Source organism: Ursus maritimus, unplaced genomic scaffold (genome assembly GCF_017311325.1).
Source record: "Ursus maritimus isolate PB19 unplaced genomic scaffold, ASM1731132v1 scaffold_24, whole genome shotgun sequence".
Taxonomy (NCBI): Eukaryota; Metazoa; Chordata; class Mammalia; order Carnivora; family Ursidae; genus Ursus; species Ursus maritimus.
In genome coordinates, this window is record NW_024424897.1 from 4,061,046 (window position 1) to 4,073,258 (window position 12,213).

Here is a 12,213-nt window from a genome sequence, read left to right on the forward strand (position 1 = left end):
AAACACAGAAGACCTTCATGATTCTCTTTGGTCCAAGTTATTTCTGAGACCCAAACTGGGTCATGGATGACGGAGCCACGGTCCTTGGGCGTGACACTCGGCCCACGGGCCCCGGCCACGTCTCGGACGTGGCAGCGGAGGTGGGGAGCTCCCGCGCTCTCCCGCGCTTCTCGATGGTCAGCGGTAAGCTTTCAGCGCGAGCTGCAAAGCCACAGAACACATGATAAAATTGTAAGCCAAGCGACAGATATTCAGAGCTCATCGAAGGACCTACTAGGACCTACTAAGGAGATCGTGAGTCAGGGAACTTGTTACAGACAGCAGGACAGCTCTCTCCCCCAGTACATACAGAGTGAAAATCGATATATCCATCTGTGAAAAATAAAAAACACATTTATTTGAACAGCCAAGAAAAAAATTGCAATTTATTAAGATTCAACAAAGCGCTGTACTTCTGAAAGCAACTTCCGGTGCGTGTTCTTCAACGACCACATTCTATGAGGAAAAACGTTAAAAGCCACAAACTTGTTTTTTAATCTCAGAGTTACAGACATCTTTAATTCAAAAGAAAAGGTAAAAAAAAAATCAACAAAAAACAAAAACAAACAGAGTCTTTACTTCCATCCCCAATTTTAAAATATCAGTTTTCTACAACTCGATGCTAAGCGGCAGCACGGAAAGCCGTCGGGTGCGCGCGCACGCACGCACGCACGCATATTTGATATACATACGTGAGCGTATATACATCAAATATATGGAACGCACGTAATGGCAATGAGATGCTCTTACTCTGAGGAAGGTTTGTTTAGCTAAATACACGACAACTTGAGAAAACAAGCCTTGACCCAGTTTGTGCATAGTTCATGGTCCTCTGTAAAACCAGCTTTTGTCGATCTGCAATTTTGCAGGACCTTCTTTTTTTAGTTTTTTGTTCTTTTTTTGTTTTGTTTTGATAAAACCATTAAAAAGCTAATTAAAAAAAATGTAATGCACAAGTTTCCTGATCAAGCAGGCAGGGAGCACAATGTTCATATATTTTTAAACATACTTGAGGGTATGTTACTCCATTGTCTGTCTTTCTTGCAAAACAATCAAAACATTGATCATTTTTAAAACATAAAGCAATTTTTAATATATAAAGCACTCTTCAAACATCTATTTCTTTTGAGTCCGTTATTTGGTAAATATGTAACTGCTACACATTAGAGATTAGGTATTTTTCTTCTTTGTGTTTTTTTCCTTTTTTCTTTTTTTTTCTTTATTTTTTTTTTTTTGTTTGTTTTTTAATAACATCTTCAGTGCTAGGAGTCGGGTTACAAAATACATGAAATGGTGTGGAGCTGCCCCTCGGGAACCCTGGCTTTCCTGAGAGCGCATCCGCATGTGCAAGACAGTGACCACAACGTCTCGTCACCTCGACGAAGGGGGACAATCGACAGTCCACAACGATGGCCGGAGGGAAGCGACGACACTGTTCAATCCCAGAGCTCTGAAGTAGCGTATCTGCATTCTGAAAATAGGTTTCTTTACCACGGAAGTCTCTTTTTTTTCTTTTTTTTTTTTTTTTAAATTCCTTTTTAAAATTTTTTATTTTAAAGTCTGAAGGAGAAAAAAAGGTCTGTAAACAGGTGGGAGCCCTGAGCACGGGCCCCTCCGAAAGCGGTCACCACCCACGTCTGAGTGCTTGTCTCCGTTCCCCCGCGGAGCCGTCCGCTCTCCACGGGGACCTATGGCCACAGTTCTGCAACAGCTGTCTTCTCGCTCACTTTCTATTCCACATGGAAACACGGTGCAATACTCTGGTAATCATTTTCTTGCATTAGTCCACAATAAAAAGCCGCTAAAGGTAGGTATACATATTATTTCTCCAGAGATATACACTGTAATTTTTAGACGCAATAACAGAGTCCTTGAGTAAACATTTACACGTGAATTGTCACCGGCCCTGTCCTATGAATTCTCTTTCATGTATAGGATTAGCAAAAGGAAGGGCAGGGACACTCAGTGCAAAGTTAGAAGCTAATAATAGTAACAAACGTTTGACCAATGCGCCAAAAAAAAGCATATACTGAATAAAAGGGAAAACCCACAGTTAAATCCCTCACGCACGGAACGCATAAACACAGAAAGTGCGCACACGCGCACACACGCACACACGCTTGTTTCCACACACACACACACACACGCACACACACACGCACATAGGCTGTGAACTCAGAAATGTTTCCTAGAGCCTGTTTCTGCGCACTGATGTCAGCCTGGAAGTGTAGAATTCGACGCGGCAAGTGTTCACATTTCCTTATTGGCCTGCTGGATTCAAGTATTTGCATGTTTGATATGTCTTTTTTTTTTTAACTTTTAAAAAATATTTTTTGGGATAAAAAAAATGGCATGAAAAAGTAATGAAACAAGGGTAATGTGCATAGGCGGACCCGTGGGAACAGAGACAGGCTGCAGGCCGCTGCCTCCACGCAGCTCGCCGGTCTGGGCCGCCAGGCCCGCCGCGTGGAGCCCACGCTCTGCGCCCAGTGATGGACACCAGCTCCCCCTGATTACGGGGTCCGCCTCTGGTAATGTGCATAATCGTCACAGGCTCGTTTTAAATAGGCTTTCTCGTCTCCCTCCCTCCCGCCCCCCTTGATAAAATAACCCTTTCCAGCCCACAATCTGAAAAGTGCCCTTCATGATAGAACTATTCTAAGCAGCTTTTATACTTAAAAAATCAAAACGACAACACGCCATACAAACGTAAGACAACACCAAATAAAAAAGCTATGAGGAACATCCTGTCGTTAGCATGTGACACTGACCAAGGGCAGCCCGCACTGTCTCGTGAACAGTTCGCAAGGACTGCGGCCAGGGTTTGTCTTCAGTACTGGACAGAGGTACTCAAAGGGCTGCCGGGCTGCTCAGGTCAAGCGGGGTGCTCAGCGCCGCCCGGACTGGAAAGGGTCAGCTTTTTCTTCCTAGTGCTGATGATTGTGGCGCCCACGGGGTCCTGTCGGTCCTAGATGGATTCCCCGCTGAGAAGGTCGCCAGGAAGCAGAGTGTTCAGCGGGGTGGGGCTTCCGATCACCCTGCCGTCGTCACTGCTGGGCGGGCCCCACAGGCTGCTCGAGTACTGGGGGACCCCGCCCCACAGCAGGTCACTGCTCCCTTTGCCTGCCAGACACGGGGCGCTCCAGTGGCCAGTGTCACTCCGCACCAGGCCGTGGGAGCTGCCCGCTGCGCCCAGGCGCGTCTGGCCGGTGCCGGTGCTGGACTGCCAGCTGGAGGTGGGCGGCAGTGCTTGGCCTTGGGCTAAGAAACGGTTCACCTCTTCTTCGCCGGCAAACTCGGCCAAGATGGTAGTGTTTCCCAGAACACACCTAAAAGAGCAGGATGGCAACAAAATTAAGAGCTGTTTTTTTTGAAAGACTAAAAAATTTGACAGAGCTTCAGCTAGACTAAGAAAAAAACAGAGAAGACTCAACTAAGTAAAATCAGAACTGAAAGAGGAGACATGGCGACCGCTACTACGGAAGTACAGCGCATCCTGAGGGGCTCCGAGAACGACCATGCCAGCGAACCGGACAACCTAGAACGGACAATTCCCTAGAAACAGATACCCTGCCAAGACGGAATCATGAAGAAGCAGAAAATCTACACAAACCAGTAACGAGGAAGGAGACTGAATCAGTGACCGGAAACCTCCCAGCACAGAAAAAGCCAGGACCACATGGTTTCACGGAGGAATTCTACCAAACATTTAAAAGAGAATCAACACCAATCCTTCTCAAACTTCTCAAAACACTGAAGAGGAGGAAACACTCCTGAACTCATTTTATGAGGCCCGTGTTATCCTGACACCAAAGCCAGATCCGGACATGAGACAACCACAGACCAACATCCCTGATGAACACAGATATAAACATTCTCAACAAAATATTTAGCAAATTGAATTCAACAGCACATAAAAAGGATTGTACATTCATGATTAAGTGGGATTTATCCCTGAGATGCAAGGATGGTTTACCATTTGCAAATCACAGAGTGCGACACATCACGCTGATGGAGTGAAAGATTCAAGTCCTCTCGTCTCAGTGGATGCAGAAATAGCATTTGACAAAACACAACGACCTTTCATGACAAACACCCTCCAAGAACAGGGGACAGAAGGAACATGCCTCTGAGTCAGGAAGGCCATCCGCACACGACACACACAGAGCTAACATCATACTCGACAGTGAGAGGTTGAAAGTGTTTCCTCTACGGTCAGGAACACGACAAGGATGCCTGCTCTTGCCACCTCTGTTCCACACAGCACCGCAAGTCTTAGCCGGAGCGATCAGGTGAGACGAAGAAATGAAAGGCATCCAAATCAGAAAGCAAGAAGTAAAATGGTCACTATTTGCAGATGACGTGAGCTTATATAGAGAAAATCCTAAAGACTTAACCAAAAACACTGTCGCAAGTGATCAATGAGTTCAGTGAAGTTGCAGGATATAAAACAAACAAATGAAAAACAGCTGCCTTTCTATGTACTAATAATGAAATACCTGAAAAAGAAATAAAGAAAAAAAATCTCATTTATGACAGCATTAAAAAACAAGAAAAGGGGCGCCTGGCTGGCGCAGTCGTTAAGCGTCTGCCTTCGGCTCAGGGCGTGATCCCGGCGTTCTGGGATCGAGCCCCACATCAGGCTCCTCCGCTGGGAGCCTGCTTCTTCTTCTCCCACTCCCCCTGCTTGTGTTCCCTCTCTCGCTGGCTGTCTCTCTCTCTCTGTCAAGTAAATAAATAAAATCTTAAAAAAAAAACAAACAAAAAAACAAGAAAATACTTAGGGATAAATCGGACCAAGCAAGTGAAAACTTTGTGCAATGAAAACTAAAAGACTTAAATGAAAGAAACTGACGGAGATACAAATGCAAGGTGACCCAGACAACACAAAGCCGTCTGCAGGTTCCATGTAATCTCTACAAAAATTCCAGTGGCATTCTTCACAGAAATGTGTATGGAACCACAAAGCCTCCAAATAGTGCTAGCGATTTTGAGAAAGAACAAAGCTGGAGGCATCACACTTGCTGATTTCAAACTATAACACAAAGCCATAGTATTCAAAACAGAATGGCACTGGCAAAAACTTCAGACACATAGACCAGTGGAATAGAATAAAGAGCCCAGAAATAGATCCCCATGTAGACAATTGATTAATATTTGACAAGGGCACCAAGAGCATTCAATGGGGGAAAGAACAGCCTCTTAAACAAATGTGCTGGAAAAGCTGGAGAAACACGTGCAGAACAGCGACGTGGGTGCCTGTCTCCCACCACGTACAAAAGTTAACTCGAAATGGATTAAAGACTTAAACATAAGATCTGGAACCATAAAACTCCTGGAAGAAAACAGGGAAAAAGCTCCTTGACATTGGTCTTGGCAATGATTTTTTGATAGGACACTAAAAGCACACGGCTGCCTGTCTGGTTCGGCTGGAAGAGTGTGTGACTCTCGATCTTGGGGTTGAGTTGGAATCCCGCATTGTGTGTAGAGATTACTTAAATAAATAAAACTTAAAAAAAAAAAACAATAAAAGAAAAAATCAGTAAGTAGGACTACATCAAACTAAATATCTTCTGCACAGGAAAGGAAACTGTCAGTATAATGAAAAGATAACCTATGGAATGGAGAAAAATATTCACAAAGCATTTTTTGATAAGGGGTTAATATTCAAAATATATAGAGAATCCTATAACTCAGTAACAGCAACAACAAAACACCCGAACAACCTGATCAAAAGATGAGCAGAGGAACTGAACATTTTTCCAAAGAAGACACGCAGATGGCCAACAGACACACGAAAAGATGCCCCGCATCACTCAGCATCAGAGAAATACAAATCAAAACCCAACGAGATCTCACCTCACCCGTTAGAATGGGTAGAATCAAAAAGACAAAATAGGACAAGTGTTGGCGAGGATGTGGAGAAGGGAACCCTTGCTCGCTGCTGGTGGGAATGGAAACCAGTTCGGCCACTCTGAAGGTAAAAAGAGAACCACCGCGGGATCCAGCCACCCCGCTGCTCCAGTGCTGTCGCTGAGTACGTCCACGGCACGCCTTAGCGAGCGCGTCCTGTAGCAGCGGGGGAGGTGGCTGGAAGATGGGTCACGGGGCTGGTGCTAGCTGGTGGACAGAGTGTCTTCCCACAGGCACTGTGCTTATGTGCACGCTCTCAGGGGGCCTGTCCCTGGTGGGGGGCATGGCCACGGCCAACTCCGCAGAAGAAACAGGTCACGAGACACCTGCCACGGTGTGCATCGTGGCCTGCCAAATCCCCACATGGAAGCTCCAGCCCCCAGCCCCTCAGCTGTGCCCGTATTTGGACACGGGTCTTTAAACGGGTCGTGAAAGTAAAACGAGATCATTAGTGGACCTAATCCACCACAACTTCTGTCCTTCTGGGAAGGGAAGTTAGGACACACACACTCAGACTGAGAGGTGACCATGTGAGGACACAGGGGGAGGGCAGCCGTGTGCAGACCAAGGACCGGAGCCCCGGAAGGAACGGACTCTGCCGACACCTTGGTGTCTGACTCGCCGCCTCCAGAACCCCGAGGCGATCAACGTCTACGTCTGCGGTGCTTTCTCACGGCTGCCCCAGGACACTCGCACAGCACCCCGAGCCCAGTGCTGCTGGGGCCGCAGCCACGGGGCAGCCGAGCGGCGGCCAGGAGACGTACATGTGCAGGGACTTCTGGGCCTTGGCGGCTTCCTCCTTGGAGCTGTAGCGGACCACGGCGTTGCCTTGAGTCAGGTTCAGGTGGAATGTGACGAGGGGCCCGTGCTGCAAACACAGCGTCCGCAGGGTAGAGCCGTCGATCTGATTGAGGAAGCAAAGGGGGCGGTAACGAGCTTCCTGGGACTTCTTCCACGACATTCTTCAAAGAAAATGTATATGACCCGGGTGTACTAACCACTGGGAAAAGGTCCGTCTTTAAAAGGGCTTAGCATATGTGACTTTATGATTTTAACCTCTTACGCCTTGTCATTTACCATGTACTCTTTAATCCTGGATGTTTCAGTTATATTTCGTGAATTCCCTCAATCAGGAGAAAAGAACCCATTTTGGTTGTGACCTCCCCAACCAGCCACACAGAGCACGTGGTTCCTGGCAGCCCTGCGGCCCCTGACCCCAGGAAAAGGGAGCACAGGACAAATGACTGTTGAGTCGGTATAACTGAAGGCAAGCAACTGTTTAAAAGCCTCAAAAGAGTAAAAAGTAAACAATTCTCCAAGAATATGGGCGTGTCTGCCTATGGCTGCCCACGCCGTCTCTGGGCCCCTGGCAAGCGCCCCCAGCGCAGCGGCCAGCATGCATCGGGGGTGGCAGGAACCCCTCTCGGTCAAGGACTGCGCCCGCCCGCTCAGTGGCCCCTACGGTGGGTGCCCGTACCTGGGGCGTGAGGTTGCGGAGGACGAGCCAGCTGCTTGTCCGTCCTGAGGTGTCCGTGCTCCAGGCGGAACCTGCACGAGCCAGGGGAGAGCCCGGTCAGCACGGCCTTCGGAGGCTTCCCGCCCACACGTGCAGCAGCACAGACTGCCGCTGCACGCTCTAGGCTTTTCGCAACCTTCGAAAACCTACATTATCTTTATGGTTGATGAACCCAGCCCCACAATTCCTGCAGACGCCCTGGGGCGGGATGACAGCCGGAGGACGGCAAAAGCTCCTGTCTCTTCCTCTGCCTCCACGTGGGCCCCTCAGAATCAGAGCCCTAAGATGCTACGTGCTGGGGCAGCAGACCTAGGGCTGCAATGATGGGCCCACAACAATTTTCAAACTATCTGCAGCTGGTTCCAGCCTCAGCTTCTTACACTCCCAGCACATGTCTTCCATGGCCGCAGCCCATTGGAGGGCACCGGTGCGGCCGGCAGAGCTGTGGCACCAGGATGCGGGCCCTGATTCACACTGGGGGCTTGGTCTGGTTTCTGGCCCGGAAAGCCCTTTGCTCCAGTGAAACGTTGTGGAGAAGCAAGTATCAAAGTGGAGATCGAGCCCCTTGTGCTGGTTGAAAGTGCCTGCTCTAAGGGCCCAGCGTGGCCCCTGGAAGGGTGCTGTGCCAGCGGGACCCCTGCCTCAGGGCAGACTGGCTGGATGCTGAAGCCCAGGGCGGAGGCTGAAAACCATGGCAGCTGGAGCGCTGGGCCCACACATTGCCCCAAAGAGTCTAGGGCCCCTTGGCCCCTCCTAGGTCCTCCTGGGTTCTAGGGGAGGGGACAGCAGTCCTTACAAAGGAGCTAGAGGACAAGATGACAGGCATATTCATTCCCTAAGGGACAAGCAGAGCAGGCCCCGAGCCCCCGCGCTCCCCCACCTGCCCCATTTGCACGGAGAGCAGATGCGTACCCGAGGAGTAAGAGCTGGTCCAGCCGAGGGGACTGGCTCCCCAGGTCGAGGAAGGCTTGGGATTGGTTAACCCTGGAGGTGGCCTTGTGGGTGCAGTAGTGTTTCTGGGCACCTTCCACAGTTCATGAGACAGAGAGGCTTGCGTGTGGGAGGCAGGGCCAGAGGACCACGTCGATTTAATGTCTGACAGTTTACCTAGAAAGGCAGGGAGACAGAGCACAGGCATTCTTGAGACAAAGAAGGAAAGTCACTGCAGTGTTTGGGGAAGCGTACACAGTGCTCTCTGGCACCAGCAGACCGCGGGATAAAAAAGAAACACCAAGTAAAGCACCCACATGAGAACCACAAGGTACGTGCTCTCTTGAACTCCTGCCCAGAGACCACCTGCCTGTGCCCAGGGCCCAGTGGAGGCCTTGCCAGGACTTCTGATACTGAACTCGCTGACTGTGCCAGAACCAAGTCTGCCGCTGAGAAAAGAGCCAGCACTTTTGTAGTCTGAGGTTAAAGCTAACTTATCGACATATCCTACTGGGACAAGCTTATACTGGAACACACTAATCGAGGTCAAAAGCCTAACACGCGTAGATCCTTTACACTACTTCTTTAGCTATCAGTCCCTTTTCAAGGCAACGCCCCCTGACAACCCGCAGCTTGGAGACGAGCGCGCCGGGCCACACGGTAGAGATGGACGTGCGTGGCCCAGCTGCGGGAGCTGAGCACTGGGCATCTCAGTACCTCCGCTGGGTGAAGAGTGTCTGAAGGCTCTTCGGGAGGAAAAACCCAAACTGGTAACCACTCTGAACCCCAGCTTCTCCTGCGCCCAGGGCTTGGTTGGGATGTGCACACATGTGGGCATCTGCCACGCCCGCCGCACCCGCCCACCGCGACCAAGACAGGAAGTGCTGGCGGCTGGGTGGTCGCTGTCGCGGTGGTCCCTGGATAGCACTACAGCGACCAGGCTAACACAGACCCTGCATGGAGCTCCCCTCCAACCCTAGCCACCAGGACTTCAAACAAACAAACAAACAAACAAACAAACAAACGCTAATCTTAACAAAGGTGTCATTGATCGGAAAAGCAAAAATGCTTTAAAAACTGGAGACACAGGGAAAATGATTTAATTCCGCACCTTCTCTTTAGCTAAATGATCATGGAAGTATTAAAGTTCTACATACATCTCCTCTGTAAATGTCAGGAAGAATAAACATTAGAATGAATGAAATAATCCAGAAGCTTTCTCTGTTTTCAGTAAGATGCTAAACTATACGTTGAGTCATTATATTTACACCTGAAACTCAATGTTAATGGCGCTGGGACTAAAATAAACTAAAACAATAAACTGACTACGGAGTGGGGAAAAGAAAGGGTGCTGAGCTTTTTCAAAACTGCTTTCTTGCCCAGGTACTGGTACTAAGGGAATGCCATCTTTACACTGGTTTCAAAAGGTCTGAACGACAAGGTTTGAAGGAATACGGAAATGTATTTGCAGAAGTCTGTAAACAATAAACACTCCTTCTCTAAGATTTCTGTCTCCTTATAAACCCGACACGTGTCTTGTCAGCGTCTGGGCCTGAATCTCTTTATATTCTTGTTTTAGAATTTTCAGGTTCAGATTCCCCTGAAGTTTTTAGGACAATTCTCCTCTAAGCCTAAAAGAAATGTCTTACTTCAAAAACTTCTTGAAGTCTGGGGCGCCTGAATGGCTCAGTTGGTTAGGTGTCTGCCCTTGGCTCAGGTCACGATCCTAGGGTCCTGGGATCGAGCCCTGCATGGGACTCCCTGCTCAGCGGGGAGCCTGCTTCTCCCTCTCCTGCTATCCCTGCTTGTGCACGTGCTCTCTCTGTCAAATAAATAAAATCTTAAAAAAAAACCAAACTCGGGGCGCCTGGGTGGCTCAGTCGTTACGCATCTGCCTTTGGCTCAGGGTGTGATCCCAGAGTCCTGGGATTGAGCCCCGCATCGGGCTCCCTGTTCCCCTGGGAGCCTGCTTCTTCCTCTCCCACTCCCCCTGCTTGTGTTCCGTCTCCCCTGGCTGTCTCTGTCTCTCTCTCTGTCAAATAAATAAACACATACATAAATAAATAAGTAAATATATAAAATATATGAAAAAAAAATAAAAAAAAAAAACAAAAAAACCAAACCAAAACCAAAACTTCTGAAAGTCTAGGGTAACAGAGAAATAATCCGGGCGGGAAGTGGCCACACTATCTGGACCTTCTCTTGTCTCCCCCATCAACTTCCCCATCCTATAGCCACACGCCCTTCACGACGACCCCGCAGAGGTAATGTTCCCATTCCTGCTGCACACGGCAGGGGGCAGAGGTGCCCGGGCCCCCTCTCTGTCATACCCCATGCCCTACCCCCCCCGCCCCACTCCGGGGTGCGTGGGCAGATGTCAGGAGAAGCCAGTGTGTACCTGCGATGCTGGGCGCGGGCGCGATGCTGCTGAAAGAGCGACCGTAGCCGGAGGCACTGAGCGGCCAGGCACTCGAGGAAGGCAGCGCGGCACTCTGAGATGACGGTGGGGAGGACCCTGCAGAAGCAGACACGGCGCTGAGAGGTGGGCAGTGGGCGTGCTGGGGCAGCCACCGAGCTTGGCGGTGTGACAGTGCCACCCGCCAAGAGGGAGGCTGACCATACAGGTGTGACGTGATCAGGGCCGTGGCCAGGGCAGGCAGACCCAGGCTGGCATCCCGCTTGGATCCCAGGGCCCGGGAGGCAGAGGCCCAGAGGTGGCAGCAGCCTCTGGGAGGCAGGGTCTCCAGGAGGCGAGAGAAGAGGATCGGCGGCAGAATGCCAAGAACGCCACCCAGAGTGTGAACCAATCGTGTGGACTCCCTCCCATGTAGGATAAAACTCACGGTACAGGGCACTCTCCATTTGTTCACACCTCAAACAACATCCACAAAGTTAAAAACCAAGAAACACCAAGCTTTTTGTTATACATTTTACTGCAGAAAGACCAGCACTTCATTCTGTCTCAAAATGTCTCAAGTGTCCACTAGCTCCTGTCCGAGCCTCTGCCTCGTGACACGGGCATGAGGCAGAGCCCCGTGCGGGGAGCTGGAGGACTGTATCCCCAACCGCAGTCCCTTCCCGTGAAAACACCTGCTCATGCACCTGGGAGGGAGGCTGGGGGTGTGTGGCCGCCCGTGTGAGGCTCCCAGCTGTCCGGCATCTCCATGTGACCCTCCCCCAGGCTTCTCTGAGGAGAGCAGGGAGCCAGGGAATGAGGAGGGTGAAGCACTGTGGACAGTTTGGATTACAGCAGGACAGAATCAGAGCTTCTCCGATTCGGAAAGTTATTCCGCCAGTGTGTGGAAGCTGGTGGGGCAGGGACATGAGCACGTGATAGTCTGCTTGTCACATTTACTTCCACAAACAGAATTTCACAAGACATGGAAGCCAGATGGAGGGCCCCACCGGGGCTGGTGCACCAAACCACCCCAGGGGTACTCTTCACAGAGACTACCAGGCATGCGGTGCCTCTCAGACTTGTGCAGTGTGCAACCTGCACAGCTGTCTACAGCTGCCCTACTGTGATCGACGTCCTTAGAACGAGGGTACTAGAACTCATGAACGTCAACACTGATTTGTTATCTGCAGGTCCACAATCTAAAAAAACACCAGTCCTACTGATATCCTAAGCTTATGCCCCAAACTCTCCTCTTTCATTTATCAACAAAATGGCATCGACCCAAGACCCCAAGATTACAGACTATTTAACCCTCTGTGGTATTTCTTTTATAATTTAACAACAGAATGCTTAGATTTTAACAGTGTTCTACTTTTGAAATTTTTACTTTTAATAGAGGAATTTGTCCCGTAAAATT

General features: G+C 49.6%; 1 protein-coding gene across 1 annotated transcript in view; it reads right to left on the reverse strand.

Annotated features, from left to right (window-relative positions):
* Positions 1 to 371: 371 nt before the first annotated feature.
* Positions 372 to 12,213, reverse strand: part of TNRC6C (trinucleotide repeat containing adaptor 6C) — a 99,803-nt gene continuing 87,961 nt past the window's right edge. The window contains exons 18-22 of the mRNA XM_008693809.2: positions 10,797 to 10,913; positions 8,381 to 8,575; positions 7,430 to 7,500; positions 6,717 to 6,856; positions 372 to 3,368 (exon numbers count right to left, since the gene is read on the reverse strand). Coding sequence (XP_008692031.2) covers positions 3,008 to 3,368; positions 6,717 to 6,856; positions 7,430 to 7,500; positions 8,381 to 8,575; positions 10,797 to 10,913 — 884 coding nt within the window. The 3' untranslated portion in view covers positions 372 to 3,007. The remainder of the gene's footprint in view (positions 3,369 to 6,716; positions 6,857 to 7,429; positions 7,501 to 8,380; positions 8,576 to 10,796; positions 10,914 to 12,213) is intronic.